This window comes from Marmota monax, unplaced genomic scaffold, assembly GCF_021218885.2.
Source record: "Marmota monax isolate L192 unplaced genomic scaffold, Marmota_monax_Labrador192_F-V1.1 WCK01_AAM20220418_F8-fsc00036, whole genome shotgun sequence".
In the NCBI taxonomy this organism is placed as follows: Eukaryota; Metazoa; Chordata; class Mammalia; order Rodentia; family Sciuridae; genus Marmota; species Marmota monax.
The window spans coordinates 9,982,470-10,000,000 of NW_026694491.1; the positions used below are offsets into that span (position 1 = coordinate 9,982,470).

A 17,531-nucleotide genomic window follows, 5' to 3' on the forward strand; every position below is an offset into this window, starting at 1 on the left:
TACTCATTATTAAAATAACACTTAAATTGCATCACACTATTGCTTCCAGGAGAATGTTGGGTAAAGTTTTTCTTTTTTTTTTTTAATTTATTTTTTAGGTGTAGATGGACACAACACAATGCCTTTATTTTATTTTTTTTTATGTGGTGCTGAGGATCGAACCCGGATCCCACCCGTGCTAGGCGAGCACTCTACTGCTGAACCACAATCCCAGCCCAAGTTTTTTCTTCTATCCTCAATAAGCTTATTATCTAGTAAAAAATATTTGTTTTTATAATATGTAGCTAAATCATAATACTGACTCCTTTAGTGTTTTTCCAAGTCAGTGAAGCAGCAAGAATAACAAAAAATAATTTGAGAAATAATAATTCAGATTGTGTGTGTGTATGTGTGTATACACATATACATGCATGTTTGTTTCAACCATAGTGTTGCATGTTTATTTCCAAGTTTCCCAGTTGATCAGATTCTTACTGGCTTCTGTTTCAGTGTTAGACAAATTGCCTCTTGAATTTGTAAAGCTCCAGCTTATGCTAAGCATCTAGTATTTTCTTTTCATTAACTATTATTTTGTATCAGCCTTAGTAGAAGGCAAAGTATACAGTTAAATCTAAGAATTGTAAATACATTTTTCCCAGTCCTCCTAGAGTCAGGGCTATACTGGAAGCAGAAATTAATCTGACAGTGTTAAGTGATGAGTTAGGTGCAAAAAGGAGGTAACAGTTTTTCAGAAATGAAAATAAATATTATTGAGTCAGTTATTTCTTTACAGTAGCTAATATATAACTGGCAGTGGTAGGGTCTGGAATATTTAAATAATTGCATATTTCTCTCTTTTTTTGTATCCTGAAAGGTTTGTTGATGTCTGCCATCACAGTTATCATTCTAGTATTATATTTTGTAATTGATACCTTCTGGGTTCAGAAGAAACCTTGGCTTGCTGAATGCACACCGATTTACATACAATATTTTGTGAAGTTCTTCATTATTGGGGTTACAGTTTTAGTGGTTGCAGTGCCAGAAGGTCTTCCACTTGCAGTCACTATCTCACTGGCTTATTCAGTCAAGGTTAGTACAAAATAGTTAGTTGATGTATTATGTTTAAAACTTCAGCTGGTTTGGAAAATGCACATCCAGTTTCTCTTTTCTGGTTCTGAAAATGGAGGATCTCTGTAAGTGTACATTGTTTTCTTTAGAAATGCAGTCACTGATTGTGCCTGCCCTTAGCTGAATATCTCTTTTCATAGAGACCTTATACATGTGGAAGGCATCCTTGATACAGTATTAAGCACAACTCTGCTAGGCCAAGTTCTAACCTAAATTTCATTATGTTATAGTTTATGGTCATGTCACATCACCTCCTCTTTCCTACCTGTAAAATTAAGGTAAGGATGTTTGTTGTCCTCCTGTGGCACAAAAGCAAAGAGGGTTCAGTAAGGTTCAACTTTTTGAGGCCTTCTTTCTTTCACTCATCCATTCCCATAATTGCCCCACAATCTGGTCTTCATATTTGTAGGCAGATTGATGTTTCCAAAAAATAATTCAGATTTTATCATTTCCTTATGTAAAACCATAGGACTCTTTACTGTGGTCAGTATGGCCCTTGCTGACTTAGTGCTCATATGTTCAGCTCTCCCTCCGGCCCAGCCTTTCTGCTGGCTTTCAAACAGTCCAACTGTGATCTGGTTTTACAGGTTTAAAAAAAAAAGAAAAAAGAATGCTGCTCTCATAAATTTTGAAATGTTAATTAGCAGTTCTCCTTAAATAACATTGTTAACAGTGAGAAATATAAAGTAATTAGTCATAGTTTCTTCTCTAGCACTCTTGTCTTCAACTATTCCAAAGGGTTTTACAGTAGATAGGCCGGACAAGATAAGAATGTTTTTTGCTTATTGTTTTGAGTTTATTTTCAAAGTGATGGTAAAGTACAACATAATCATTTATTTGTCCTTTTAAAAATATTTTTAAATAATTAGAAATAATTGAAGTAAATACAAGTTTTAGGCACATTGATTAGTCATTGTCAATACTATAATTAGTTCATTTTGAGTAGTCATTAATGATATTGATTTTTCAATTGATGAGAAAGATGTAAGTAGATTGATTTGTATCGTTGAATAGAAAATGAATGAGAGCATTTTAAACATTTTAAGTGATGTTTTTAAGCCTTTGTTAAATGTTTAGCCCTGATGTTACCAATTACTGTTCTTTTTACATTATAATCTTCATGGATCTTCTTTTAGTGTTTTGCAAAATTAAACACTAATTGGAAAGAACACATTTCTCTTCCCCATATTTATTTCTTCACCAAACTGATTTTCTGTAGCATCTTGCATGTTGATAGTCACAAGGGGGGGAAAAACAACTTTGTAAAAGAACTCTGTTTAGTTTTTAACCCATTCTACATGTGTTGAAAGCTAATCATAAAGTATATTTAAATGCTCTTTGAGGGGCTGGGGTTATGGCTCAGCGGTAGAGTACTCACCTAGCATGTGCAAGGCCCTGGGTTCGAACCTCAGCACCACATAAAAATAAAGGTATTGTGTCTAACTACAACTAAAAATAAAAAATATTTTAAAAAATAAATAAATAAATAAATGCTCTTTGAAACAGTCCTGAAAACTTTTGGCTTCTTGGTTTCTTTTCTAGTTGTAAATGAGAGAAAGTGATGAGACACATTTTGATCCTTAGTATAAAAATATCAAATCTTCCAGCATATGGAATAGATAAAAATGATCCAGTTGTGGTTTTGATATATTAACTTAGTCTATCATGTTGGAGAAAAAAAGAAAGAAGCAACTGCATACTCATAAGCTCTTTGTTTATCTTAAAGAATTAACTTTTTCCTTGGTGATTGATTGATACAGCAGTCTTTTATTTTAAACTTTAAATAAGGAGACTTCATCCATATTATCTTAGAGTACTCTGAAAACCACTGTACCTGTACATATTGTCATTGCTTTTATAATGTGAAGATATTTTCCTGAGCTTGTTGGAGGTGCATAGTCACTGTGAGTTGCATATAGGTATGGGTATCCATATTCATTTATTAGATTATATTATGCACAGAAAAGTGAAACCATGAGAATCTAGTAGTTTATTTGAATAGGTCAAATGAACTAATATTCTTCCAGTATTAAATTGGTACTCTTTACAATGTGTTTATGTAAGGCAGAGAGTTTTAATGCTGATTTTGTCATTTTTCTATAATGATATGATAGGTTTTGTATGTAGTTTAACTCTTGTTTTTTTTTTTTTTTTTTTTGTCACTGTAGAAAATGATGAAAGATAATAACTTAGTAAGGCATCTGGATGCGTGTGAAACCATGGGAAATGCTACAGCCATTTGTTCAGATAAAACAGGAACATTGACAATGAACAGAATGACAGTTGTTCAAGCTTATATAAATGAAAAACATTATAAAAAGGTTCCTGAACCAGAAGCTATTCCACCAAATATTTTGTCCTATCTTGTAACAGGAATTTCAGTCAATTGTGCTTATACATCAAAAATATTGGTAAGGTTTCTTTAATAATTAATATATATATATATATGAACATTAATTCTTAAATCTGTAATGATTAGACTGCATGTAATCTTTCAGATCTATAATTTGAACTGCATAGTGTTAGATTTTTAAAAGACATCCTTATAATAATATATGTTTCTTTTGATATAGTTTGTAATATAAGTAAGATTTGTTAATCAACATACACATTCTATTTACTTATGTGTTTTTTCTTTTTCTTTCATTCTTTCTTTTTTTTCTTGGTACCAGGGAGTATTTAGAAATCTCAAGTCTTAGAATCAGAACACCAGAACACGTTCCTAATTTTAAATTCTTATTAAGCTCATTTGAGGAAAGACCAGATTGTAGAAAGTCAGCTGTCAGTTTTCAGAGATAATTTTGAAGACAAATTTCAATTGAAAATGACATGTTTTTTATAAATGCCTGCAATATGCCCTGTTTCTCAGTAGTCCCTATCTTTAAAGTTGTCTGTAGACTTACAGCCAATAAAGTTATAGGCTTGTGCCACCTTGGAATAAAATATTTTCAACTTTGCAGATTCCAAACATTTATTACAGAAAGCATAAAGTTTATGTTCAACTTCATATATACTAATGATTTGTATATATAAACCGTAAACAAAATAATATTACAAATGGTTTATATTGTGAAAAGTGACTTGAATTGGATGAGTGGACTGGAAAGTTATGGGATCTTGGTTCTGAATCCCTTTTTGTCTTTTACTAGCTGAAAGTCTGAGCTTTTGCTTTAATTATTTAAAAAAAGATAATCACATCTGCCTTTAATATCGTTGTGGTGATTATATAAGGAAATGTTTGTGAGGGTATTATGGGGGAAAAAATAAACTTCTTAATGCACTTAAGGCAATAGTACCTTATTTTAAGATGTAAAAATCGGTAATGTAGATTTTACTTTGAATTATTAAGTAAAAGTCAATTAAAACAGGAAGAGAAAAAGGAGTTATAATTAATTCCCATTGTGCATCAAGAAACAACTATAAACTTTACATATTTATTTTGTTTAATTCTTGGGTCATGAGTGCTCCTGTTTTACAGATGCTGAAGCCAAGGACCAGAAATCGCGTAACTTGCCAGAAGTTTACTTAGCTAGTGCCTAGCAATTGGAACTCATGTCATTCTGTCTTACTTCAAGCTCCTTTCTACCTTGCCATTCTATGTTGTTTTAAATATTGATATTAACAGACATTTCAATATAATTTTGCTTTAGAATGTCACATTCTATTTTACACTATAAATTTAAGTTTTCATAGGGAAATACAATGACACTAGCTTCTAATCCTTTTTCTCTTAAAGCCACCAGAGAAAGAGGGTGGATTACCTCGTCATGTTGGTAATAAAACTGAATGTGCCTTGTTGGGACTTCTCTTGGATTTAAAACGGGATTATCAGGATGTTCGAAATGAAATACCAGAAGAAGCACTGTACAAAGTCTATACCTTCAATTCTGTCAGGAAGTCCATGAGTACTGTCCTGAAAAATTCAGATGGGAGTTTTCGAATATTCAGCAAGGGTGCATCTGAGATAATTCTGAAAAAGTAAGTAAAATGCTTAGCTGAATAAGCTTCTGCCTATCCATGCTTTATAGAAAACCTTCTCTGTTGTTTTTCTTATGGTTTTCTTTTTGTGAGTATCAGGCACTTGATGGAATCTTAGAGCCCTTTAGAGTACTTTATGTTATCTAGATACTTACACTATGGTGTTCTGCCATTTTCACACTCTAGTTTCTCTTATTTCTTACTATTTTGCTGTAGGGAAATTAAGCCTATTGTGTTCAGTCTTGTAAATTTAATGAAGGAAACTTCAATGTTTGGTCTTAGGCATGTTGATTCTATTGTTTTATAAGATCATGAAAATTTCCCTTTTATATCACAGTGACCTTTATCTTTTATTGTTGGAATGTCATATTTAAATATCTCATTCATTTTGTGTAGTAATCTTGTTTCTTACTGTTCTTTTACAGACCAGAAGCTTTCATTTTGACATTTCATATTTTCTTATAATTTCCCTAATGTTTATCTATTACTACAGGTGTTGAAATTAATTTTGGCTTCTTATATTCCAATAGAGACTGTTTAAAAAAAATTTTTTTTTTGAAAATTGCAATTCATTTGAATTCACAGCATTTAAAATATTGCTACTTCTAATTTGCTTGTATGTGGGTTATAATCTACTGTTATCTTAGTAAACACTTGACAGATTGTAGTCTCAAGGGTCTGAAAAAAGTATATAAATAAATAACTGAAAGAACGATATATGATAAATGAATGAAAATTTCAGGATGAGAGATGTGGCATTTAAGATAGGTTTTGGTGTGAAGTAACAACATCTAGGTAAAGGAAGCCACAGCAGAGGAAAGACAATGAGAATATGCCAATGATATTAAGGGAATGCCTAGCCGTGTAGCTCAGCAGAAGAGTGAGATGGTCTTTTGGCACACTGAGCACACGAAGCTTTGTTCCCTCCATGGTATGCTTGGTTATTCAATTTCAGTGTGAAGGGTTAGAAATCTCATTCCTAGCTTGCTTAGTAGTAGATAAATGGTAAAGGAGGGATTTTTAAATCAGAACTAACCAGATTTTGATCCTTCCTTTACAACTAATTAGCTTTGGAATCTAGGTCAGATTTTCCTCTTACCTTCCACTTTCCTATATTGGAAAAAGGGAATGATGACCACCAACTCTGTGACAGTGAAGTAAAATAATACAAATAAAATGTCTGTTGGGGAGCATAATGTATAGTGAGTGTACACTATAAAAGTTCCCACAGCAATGTTTACATTTTATTAGAGACTTATATGTTAGGCTGAGCAGTTAAAACTTAATTAGGCCAGATAGTGCAACTGAAGTTTTTTCTCATCAGATAGTAGAATCATCAAATCTGTGATTGAAAATAATTCTTCCATCAAAGGATAAGGTGGGCTGGGGGTAAAGAATGGACTGGAGACAGATACCAGTGAAGGGCTATTGGTATTGTAATAGCTCTAGCTGGAAGAGGCAAAAAGAGCATAGTAGCAAGTGGAATAGAAAGGAGCAGACATTTAGACTATTCAGAAGAAAGATATATAGGACTTAAAAGCTGGTATTACCTAGAGGATGAGGAAGTAAGTGAAATTTAGACTTATCTCAGAGTAGTTTGGGTAATGTTGATCCTATTACATGGGCAGTGAGGTGGTGACTTCCAGCCCTCCGTGCATTAAGCTTAAAGTATTGACATAACATCTGGGTGTGATAGAAAGTTTCAGAAAATATGGATTTGGGAAGCACCTCCATAGAAGCAGGATGAAGTGGCACCACTAAGGGAGACAGGTATAAAGAGGTGTTCTGATCTTACTATCCAATTAAAAAAAAAAAAAAAAGATTGTACTTAATTTCACTGAAAATGAAACTGTTTTGGCATTCTCATTCATTTTCTCTCTCTCGCTTGCTCGCTCTCTCTGTCTGTCTCTGTCTTTCTATTCCCTTCCCCCCTCCTCAGTGGAATGCTTATTTGCTTATTTTAACAGTAGGACTTTGTTTTCTTTTATGGTTAAAACAATATAGGTGAAGAAACAGCCTCTCAGGTAAGGGGTTGAATGAACTTGGCCTTTTACCTTAAAAGAAGAAATTATTTTATTTTTGTGTTAAATAAAAGTAATGTCTAATTTTGTACCAAAATGGCCAAGTGTATAGTTTATTCTATTTTGCAAGTCAGAATTTGTGAAAACTTAACCAGAATAGTTTCTAAAAGAGCTTTAAAGAATGTAGTAACTGATAAAGTAGAGAACCATGCAGGTTTAGAACTGTTTTAAAAAGGGAAAAGTAAATATGACTTGAGTCTATAAAATGCAACATTTATAATTCCCTAAATTCCAGATATCAGATCCCATGATTTCTCGCCCTTCCAGTTCACTTAAATGGCATTAACCATTATTTTTGTTAATTATTGATATTTGGATTCAACATTTCCTTTTAGGTGTTTCAAAATCTTGAGTGCTAATGGTGAGGCAAAAGTATTCAGACCAAGGGATCGTGATGATATTGTAAAAACTGTGATTGAACCGATGGCATCAGAAGGCTTGAGAACCATATGTCTTGCATTCAGAGATTTTCCAGCAGGAGAACCAGAACCAGAGTGGGATAATGAAAATGATATTGTCACCGGCCTTACATGCATTGCTGTTGTGGGCATTGAAGATCCTGTGAGACCTGAGGTGGTGAAACATTCTGTGCTCTGCATGTGCAGAATATTTTTAACTATAGAGACTCAAGGCACTACGTGTAACCAGCTTTCTAGTAAAATTTGATGTTTATGATTTTATTTTTTCTATGTGAACCCAAGATGAGTGAAATAATAGTGCTTATGATGATATGATATCCTTTTTATGGTGTATAATTAGACAGCTTCTTTCTGGGATCCTGTGTATTTATAGCACCATAACCTAGCGCAGTGCTTTGAACTGAGTAGGTTTTTCAATTGGCACTTGTCTTAAATTAATGATTGATGTCCTTAAGTGATTTGTTCTCACAATCTCTGGACCACCATTGTCCAGTAGAATTTTCTATGATGATAGAAATATTTTATCTGTATGTTGCTCAAGGTAGTAGCTACTGGCTACCTGTGATGATTGAGTTCTTGAAGTATGGCTAGCACAACTGAAAAAACTGAATTTTTTATTGAAATTTAAACATCTGGATAGTGGCTTCTGTATTAGATGGCATGCAGCTCTAGATTTTGCTTTTTTCCTTTAAGTCACTTAAAAGTTTATAGAACATAAACTAGGTTTATAAACCTAGGCATTAGCAACGTTAGAAGTTTAGAAATGTGATCCCTAGCCTCAAAGAAGTCACTGTCTTGAATGAGGGTGGACAGACATGTTCTGACTGAGGCTGTTTGTACATGGCTGGGTACATACAGAGCCTGTTGTATGAGCAGAGAATGTGACCTCTCAACCTAGTCTATTGAGGTCTCCCTGTGTGCCTAGTACTATAGCAAGTGTTTTACATGTATTATTTCATTTAGTATTCACCTCTATGTGGTGTATTATTACTCTCATTGACAGATAAAACAGTTGGGATTTATAGAGCTCTAAATCATTGACATGGTATTTTCAAATCCCAACTTTGTCTAAAATATGTGCTTAAAAGAACACTAAACTCTGTTACCCACTGGAGGGGTTAGGTAAGATTTCCTAGAGATTAATTACCTGATTTGAGTCTTAAAGGATCAGGAGACATTAGCTAAACCAAGAGAGAGCAGTAAGTACATTCAAATAAATAAGCAACACAAGTAAAAGCACTAGTGCAAAAACTGCTTTTGTCCAGTAACTGCCAACTAATTGATTCAAATTGTGGCAGGCACTGTTTTAGGTACTGTAAGTACTTCAGTGAACAAAGTAGTCATGAAATTTATATTCTGGAGAAAGAAGACAACCAAATAGGTAGAATGATTATATATGGACTGTATGCCAAGGGAGAGATTTAGGATGAAAAAAAAAAAAAAGACAAAACAAAACTAAGAAATACCACTAAATACCTGCTTTTGTAGGCCTTACATTCTGGGTGCCAAGCGGTGGGGAGGGCTGAGGGTAAGGGTGGAAATGTGATGTAAAATAAGATGATCACAAGTGTATAAAGGGCTATAAAGGATGCACACTGGGTGATGAAATAAGGTAACTGAGAGAGACTGCATTGAGAATTGGAGTTGAGATCTGATGGCTCACAATTAACCAAGGAAATAAATAACTACAAGAGGAACATTCCAGACAAGCAGCAGAAAATGCAGGGACCTGGAGGTGAGAAAAAGTATTGAGGGATTTTTAAAAAATAGAAAGGAGTGTGGCTGGCAGAGTAAAAAATGGGGAGATGAGATATCTTCAGCATTACTAGGATGTAAGTTCTGCGAATTTCATTCTAAAATTCAAGTTCAAGTTGGGAAGTAACATGACATATATTGTTAAAATACTGTATAAGAAAGAGATTATTGCACCTCTTTGAATTGTATTGTTGAATACTGTATAAGAAAGAGATTAAAGAGAAGTAGAAGCAGAGGAAAGCCATTAAGATTATTGCAGTGATCCCAGACAATAAATGTTCATGACTTAGACTACAGTTGTGACAGAAAAGATGAAAACAGAGGGATGATTTCAAAGTAAATGGAGGTGGTCCAGTAGGAATGAATATACTGCATTTGTGTATGATGTTTTCAATATCATTGAAGTATATGAAATATCCAAATGTGTGTCAGGCAGGCATTTGGATGTCGGAGTCACAAAGAGGTCTAGGGTGGAATAATTATTTATAAGCTAAAAGGAATCTCCTGGGGAAAATGTGTAGCCAGAAGAGAGGCCTTAATGCCAAGGTATCAACACAACTAGAAGTCTTGATAGGGAAGAGGAGATAGGCTCTCTCTTGCAGTATTTGGTGGGTGGTAGAGGGTGTTACCAGTGTTATAAGAGAATCAGAAGACACAGCCTTTTGAGAGATCAGGATAAATTCAGCTTTAGGTTTTAGAGTTTCATTCAGCTGTGTAATGTTTGGCAACTTTTGATCTCAGGAAAAACATATATAGTTTTATACATGGGCTTGTATTTAAATCTTAACCTAATATATATATATATATAAAATCAGGATGTCTATAACTTTGGGAAAACCTGTTATGCTCTTAGCATTTGAATTGATGGAGAATTTATTTATTTATTTATTTTAATTTTTTTTTTTTTAGTTGTAGTTGGGCACAATACCTTTATTTTATTTATTTTTATGTGGTGCTGAGGATCAAACCCAGGGCCTCACACTTGCTAGGCGAGCACTCGCTGAGCCACAACCCCAGCCCTATTGTTTTATTTTTTGAACATGTAAGGAACACTTTTTTTTTCTTTCACTATCACAAAATAAGATGAGTACTTTTATATTAAAATATGACTAGTATGAAACAGCTTTATTTGAGTGGTTATTCTAGGCTGTGCAGAGTGAGATACCTAATTAAAGATCCTCTTGGTGTAGAGGATCTTTAATTAGGTATCTAGAACAAATCCAGTGTTCTTGCATATGCATAGGTACTTGAATAAGATACTTAGCCTTCCTTCAGTTCCTTATCTGTAAAAGTGGAGGTAGTGTCTGAATTTTTAAATTGGAAGTATTTGGTGATTAGTAGTCAGTAAATACTAGTTTGCTTTTATTTCTTTAAACAGCTTTATTGAGATAAAATTCATATATTATACACTTTACCCCTTAAATTGTATGGCCTAATGGTTCTTAGTATGCTCAGAGTTCTGTAGCCATCACTACAATCAGTTGTAGACATTTTCATTATCCAAAAATTACACTCCCTAATTGTCAGTAGCCATTCCCCATTTTTCCCCAACCTCAAGGAAACACTTTTGTATTTTCTGGCTATGTAATTACCAATCTGGATACTTCGAACATGTTCATCTTATCTCACTATAATTATATTTTTAACCAAGATCTCCCTTTTGCCTCTCTGCCGTACCTTCCCAAGCCCCTGGCAACCACTATTGTACTCTCTACCCTTCTTAAATACTATTTGCCCAAGACTAGTGTGTCCCTCTTAATCATTGTTCCCTAGATACTTCCTAATCGGTGACTACTTAGATATGCAAATTTAAGATACATCTTACCTCCAATGAGATGTCAGGAGATCTTTTATATGCATTTATACAGCTAATGTGTTTTTTGGTTTGTTTTTTACAGTACTGGGGATTGAACTTGGAGGTGCTCTTCTACTGAACCATAGTCCCAGTCCTTATAGTTTTTATTTTGAGACAGGGTCTTGCTAAGTTGCCCACAAACTCTTTCTTTAGCCTCTCACATAGCTAGGATTAAAGGTTGCACCATTGCTTCTGGCTTGGTAACCTAATGTTTTTAAAATCAAATACTGATTTTAAAAGAATTTGAGCAGCCTCTTTCCTTTAATTCATTACTCCATCACTAGGACCTAGCACAGTGCCTGGCATACAGTAAATATTAGTTTGTATGAATATATGTGATTTCCCTTCAGTGATTTGAATGATTGAGAATTGAGACAGGGTGGAAGGAATTGGGGGTGGGGGGGGGCAGGGGGAGAGGTACCGGAGATTGAGTTCAGGAACACTTGACCATTGAGTCACATCCCCAGCCCTATTTTGTATTTTATTTAGAGACAGGGTGTCACTGAGTTGCATAGCGCCTTACCATTGCTGAAGCTGGCTTTGAGCTTGTGATCCTAATATGTCAGCCTGAGGAACTGCTAGGATTATAATCTTTAAGCCTATACATATTTAAGTTTCTAGTAATTAAATTGCATATGTTTTTTAAGACATTGTTCCTGTGGAACCCTGTCTAGAATTGTGCCCCCTTACCTTCCACCCACACCTTGAAGAATGCCCCAGTGATGACTGTTTCTCCAATAATATGTAATTTAGTAGCTGCATGAATACTAAGCTTTGGTTATATGCCAGACACTTCTTTGTTAAATAAATGAATTAATTGTGATGCAAAGATGTGGTAAGGGTTCTCCTTCAAGAAGCTCATTGACTTGCAGAGGACTCGACAAATGAGTATCTGTAATATGATGTAATGACTTATAACAAGTCTGTAATAAGAAGACACACTTTTGTCTAGGTATGTAGACCAAGGAAGCTCCCAGAGAAGTTACATTTAAACTGGATTTAGAATAGAAATCACAAATAGGGAGTCTGCAGACCTAATTTAGTATTCTGTCAAGTTATCTTTGGATATCTGTATGTGTATAAAAATCATTAAGTATTGAGAGATTATATACAAAATTAGAATGTGTCTCCTTTCTCTTGAAATCTTAAGTTCTGTTAATGTTGAGCTCTCATTTCACCATGATAAAAATAGACTAGAATTGAGTAGCTCTTTCATTAACTTTTTTCTTGGGTTTGCCATTTTCAACATGTTTTCCTTATTGATGTTACCAGCATGGCCCTGTAGCCATTTGAATTTTTGCAATCTCAAGCCCTGGTAGGATCAGTATGGATTTTCCAATTAGAGCCAGAAAGGATATGGTTTTTTGTTTGTTTGTTTGTTTTTAGTTTGTTGGATTGGGGGGGGGGGGTTGTTTGTTTTCTATACCAGGGATTCAAGGCACTTAACCACTGAGCCACATCCTCAGCCCTTTTTATTTTGATACCAGTCTCACTGAGTTGCTTAGGGCCTCACTGAGTTGCTTAGGGCTTCGATAAGTTCTGAAGCTGGCCTTGACCCTCCTGCCTCAGCTGGGATTACAGGTGTGTTCCACCATGCCCAGCCAGAAAGGATTTTCTAGGCAAAAGGAATGTAGTTGCACGGGCACAGAAATAATTATATAAACTGTTCATCCAACAACTTGTGTATAATAGAGAAAATTTTAGATGAATCTAGAAAAATATTCTGAGGCTTAACTGTGATACTCAGTTGTACTAAGAATTTTGTGGTATATGTGTAACAGCTGAGGAATCATGTATTTTTAAGGAAGCATATTGGTGTGTTAAAAAAAGAATAAAGTATATATGGAACAGCATAAAGGCAGTGATACCAATTTAAAAGCCATTGCAGTAACTCAGGCAGTAAGCACTGGGAACATGATACAAGGGAGGTTTGGGGAAGAATCCATAGGAGTTATATTGATCCTTAAGGGATGCATGGAAGAAGGAAAATGGAAGAGGAGGTACAGATGACTTAGGCTTCTGTAGGTAAGTTTAGAAAAGATGGTGTCTTTTTACACACTCAAATTCTGATACCCACTTTTCAGGTGGCACCGTGATTCCCTCTCAAAGTGAGATGACGGAAGGATGTAGATTTGAAATTCTTTAGCACATAAATTATATGGGAGTAGGTGACATATTTCCTTAACAAATATGAATTGTGTGAATTGGGAAGGGAAAAACAAGACACTGTAAAGAACACCAACTCAGGTGTGATGTGGGCAGTGAAACCAGAAAGGTAGAAAGCCAACCAGAAAGGAATAGCTTTTTGGTTGTCAGGGGGAAAAGGTGCTTTTAAAAGCTTTTGGTAGATAAGTAGTGCGAACAAGTTAGGAATGATGGCAATTGAAAATGAAGCCTGAACTAAGATTGCAGTTGTAGAATAGGAAAGAAGAGATTATTGGGAATAATTCAAGAAATACTAAATATCTCGAGATGAAATTAAAATTGTCATTAGTTGTGGGATTGTACACTACCTACTATATATTTGTTTAGTGTTCCCCCCACTTTGGAAATACTAATTTTCTATTGTAATGTGATTTTTTTTCCTATATAAACTAGGTACCAGATGCAATTAAAAAATGTCAGAGGGCTGGAATTACTGTACGGATGGTCACTGGTGATAATATTAATACTGCTCGGGCTATTGCTACCAAATGTGGTATTTTACATCCTGGGGAAGATTTCCTATGCCTGGAAGGTAAAGATTTTAACCGAAGAATACGAAATGAAAAGGGAGAGGTAAGGATTTTTTTTTTTAAGTTTTTTAGTTGATTAACTTGTATATTAAGAATTTCATTCAACAAATACATATTGACTATGAAGTATATATTAGGCACTGTACATGAATAAATGCTGTCCACATCTTAAGAAGCAAAAAACTAGCATTCTAGATGAAAGGGGTGATAAAGAAATTGGTCCTAGAGGGAATGAGCATATGTTGCTATTATGCTTTATCAAAGTAGTTGCTTTGAGTCAAGACCAGTTTCCGAAGTACAATGTATGCAAGGGAGTAAAGGGAGATGGGTTTGGAAAGGCTGATGTGGATATATTTTAGGGGACTCCAAACTCAGAAGTTTTCACATTAAGGAAGTTCCAGTTTTATAGACAGTGAGCAAATTTTTAAAATTTTGATCTTATAATGTATATAGTAAGAATTCTCAAACTTGAGCTTGTATCAATTGAAGTCACTACCGAGTATCTGATGAGATAAACCTGGGCCATGCCCAAGAATTTGCATTTCTAAGAAGTTCCCAGGAGTTTCTGATGCAATTGCTCTGTACTTTTGAGAACACTGATAAATAATGGTAGATAGCTAATTTAGAATTATGGAACTAGGTTTGGACACATTTTAACTTTGATAAAATTTTATAGATTGAGCAAGAGCGAATAGACAAGATTTGGCCAAAGCTTCGAGTACTTGCAAGATCATCTCCTACTGACAAACATACTCTTGTTAAAGGTAAGTAGATTTTACAATTATTTCACAATTTCTTAATACAGAAATATGTTTTGCTTCCAAAAATAGTAATAGATAGGGAATATTAGATTGAGTCTCATATTTTCCAATAAAATTTAAATACATTTCCTTTTGATATCTTATGTGAATTGTGTTTATCTTCTGATTAAAACAGGATATTGCTCCTAATGTAACCTTAGTTTCTTGAGTTGATCCTTGTTCAACATCCAAGCAGTTTCCATTTCTGTGTTTGTTTAATTATGTATTTTTAACCTTGAGACTATAAAACTGACCAGTCAGGATAGTCAGGATATTCTGCCAAATCACCTTATTAATTAAAGAAAATGTTTTTACAGCACAAATATTTACTTTTATTTAAGGTATAATCGACAGCACTGTCTCAGAACAACGCCAAGTTGTAGCTGTAACTGGTGATGGTACAAATGATGGCCCAGCATTAAAGAAAGCAGATGTTGGATTTGCAATGGTAGGAATTAACTTATTCAAGTATTCAGATGTAATTTGCTAGCTGTGTTGTTTGCTTGTTTGTTGACTGTATTACTGTTGATTCTAAATGCTGTCCCTCAAGATTAGTTTGAGGGATAATCGATAAACCTAAATTGATTTGTAAGTCTAAGTAGTTTATACACTAGCTTTATTTGATGCCATGAAATCTGGTTAGATGATGATTTCTTTGGACAACTGAAATAATGTCATAAATTTACCTTGTACTCTGTAAGTTGTCATCTCTCATGTCATCTGAACCTTATATAGCAACCTTCTTAATCAGAACACAAGCTTAAAACAGATGTACATTTACATTAAAAATATACTTAAGGTTCTTTTAAAGAATAATAGAATGTTGTCTTTTTTACATACACATAAAATCTTTTTTGATTAAAAAAATTCTTGTTTCCCCCCATATCCTCAATTTAATTATTTTCTCTTTAGTTTTGGAAAATACTGATTGATAATCACAATTCTCAAATCCAAAACTATAAGAAAACTGAATTTTTTTTGCCCTAATTGGCTGCCTGGTCATTTTTCACATTTCATTTAAAAATTTTGTGTTTGACTTGTAAAATCTATTCTGAATTGATGTAGGGCTATTATTTGTCCCGTTAGCATGAATATATATAGCCATTGTAGAAATTTTAATGTGTTAATGTTGCTTAACTCTTTGGGAAATTTTGTGATATGAGATATGTGCCTTATTATCTAGCATATGGGACACTTTGAATTCTGAAACAAAATCTGGCCCTAAAGTTTTAGATGAGAGAATGTTTGTGTGCACCACTATGTTTACATGATTTGTCCCTCTGATATTTTTTTTGCTAAAATAGAGATTTAGAAGGAGACTTACCACCCTGGCAGCCTTTCAACAGGTGTTAGAGAGATGGTAAAAGGAAATTATATTGGTAAATTTTCTTCAACCGAAAAAGATTGCATCCAGAGATCCTTACCCTGCCATGTCCCAAATTCATAGGCAGCTGCTTTGGAATGATCTTTTGAAGACTTGTGAAGAGTCACTGAAGAAGAAATAATTAGGTGCTCTGTCTTGTACTCCAGGCAAACAGGATCACTAACTACAGCAGTTGGGCATTGAGCCGTTGAGTAGTATTCTTTTTGCTGCTTTTATCTGACAGTGACCAGAAAACTACATTATGTAGGATGCATTTTAACGAAAAAAGAAAGAAAAAAAGCTTTCTTTCCAAAACTTGAGTATGTGACAGATAGCCTGGGTTTTAATAAATGTGGATAAATATAGTAATGCAAACAAAAGTATAGCACAATGACTGGTCTGTTTCTGTTTTTAAGCTCTGAAGGTTTTAGATTCAAATTTACCACTTTTTTTTTAATGATAATTCATCAAAAGTCTAAATTTATCTCCAAAATAAAGAGGAAAGAGTAAGTGCTTAGCAGCTCAGACTTGAAACCACTCTTTCCTACTTAGAGACATCCCTATTTTACCTCTTGACATGTTTAATCTGGCATTGCAGAGGGAATGGCAAATTGCCTATCACATGGATTTGGGAAAGGCCTCTGAGGATCAAACTGCCTTTTTAAAATTTTACTAACACTAATACAGAAAAGTGCCTAAATCATAAGAATACAACTGAACACAAGTGAACATACCTGTTCTATATAGGCAAGAAATAGAATGGTACCTATATCCCAGACACTCCAGTCAACTCTATCTCTCTGCAGAGATAACCAGTGTCCTTAAGATCATTATTTTTGCCTGTTTTTGAATGTTGTACAGAATGATCGGAGTTCATCATCTTTTATTTAGCACTATGTCTCTAGAATTTATCTACGTATTTGGCTGTAGTTCATCTTTATTAATGTGCAGTATATTAACATATCCCTTTCTGCTGTTGACAACGTTGTTACTATTAGAAGTTGTTGAGTGCTTCTTCAGTAGATACTTAAAGAGATTTTCTATTTTCATCCCTGCCTTTACCCCTACAAGTGCAACCTGGTACTTCCTGAGCCTGATAGAAAGATTTCATACTATCAGAAATAGGACTGCTTTTCTGCTGTCCCTACCATTGGCTTCAGATTCAGCTTTCTTGACTCTGCTGAGTTATTTACCATTTGTTTATCCATTTTCAGTCTGTAAGGTGTTTTTTTTAATATTTTATTAGTTGCTGATGAACCTTTATTTTCTTTATTTATATTTGGTGCTGAGAATCAAACCTAGTGCCTCACACATGCTAGACAGGCACTGTACCACTGAGCCACAATTCCAGCCCTCCAGTCTCTAAGAGTTTTGAATTTTATTTTCCATACTTCCCTCTTTGTTTGATTTCTGCTAAGCCAGACATCTATAATACCTT

The 17,531-nt window shown here is 34.3% G+C and overlaps 1 protein-coding gene across 5 annotated transcripts in view; it reads left to right on the forward strand.

Moving 5' to 3' along the window:
* Positions 1-17,531, forward strand: part of Atp2b1 (ATPase plasma membrane Ca2+ transporting 1) — a 105,596-nt gene that overhangs the window by 71,987 nt on the left and 16,078 nt on the right. For all 5 annotated transcript variants that reach the window (XM_058571310.1, XM_046419248.2, XM_058571313.1 and 2 more), the window contains exons 9-15: positions 854-1,068; positions 3,276-3,518; positions 4,844-5,085; positions 7,502-7,739; positions 13,794-13,973; positions 14,607-14,694; positions 15,072-15,178. In XM_058571310.1, the coding sequence (XP_058427293.1) occupies positions 854-1,068; positions 3,276-3,518; positions 4,844-5,085; positions 7,502-7,739; positions 13,794-13,973; positions 14,607-14,694; positions 15,072-15,178 (1,313 nt within the window). The remainder of the gene's footprint in view (positions 1-853; positions 1,069-3,275; positions 3,519-4,843; positions 5,086-7,501; positions 7,740-13,793; positions 13,974-14,606; positions 14,695-15,071; positions 15,179-17,531) is intronic.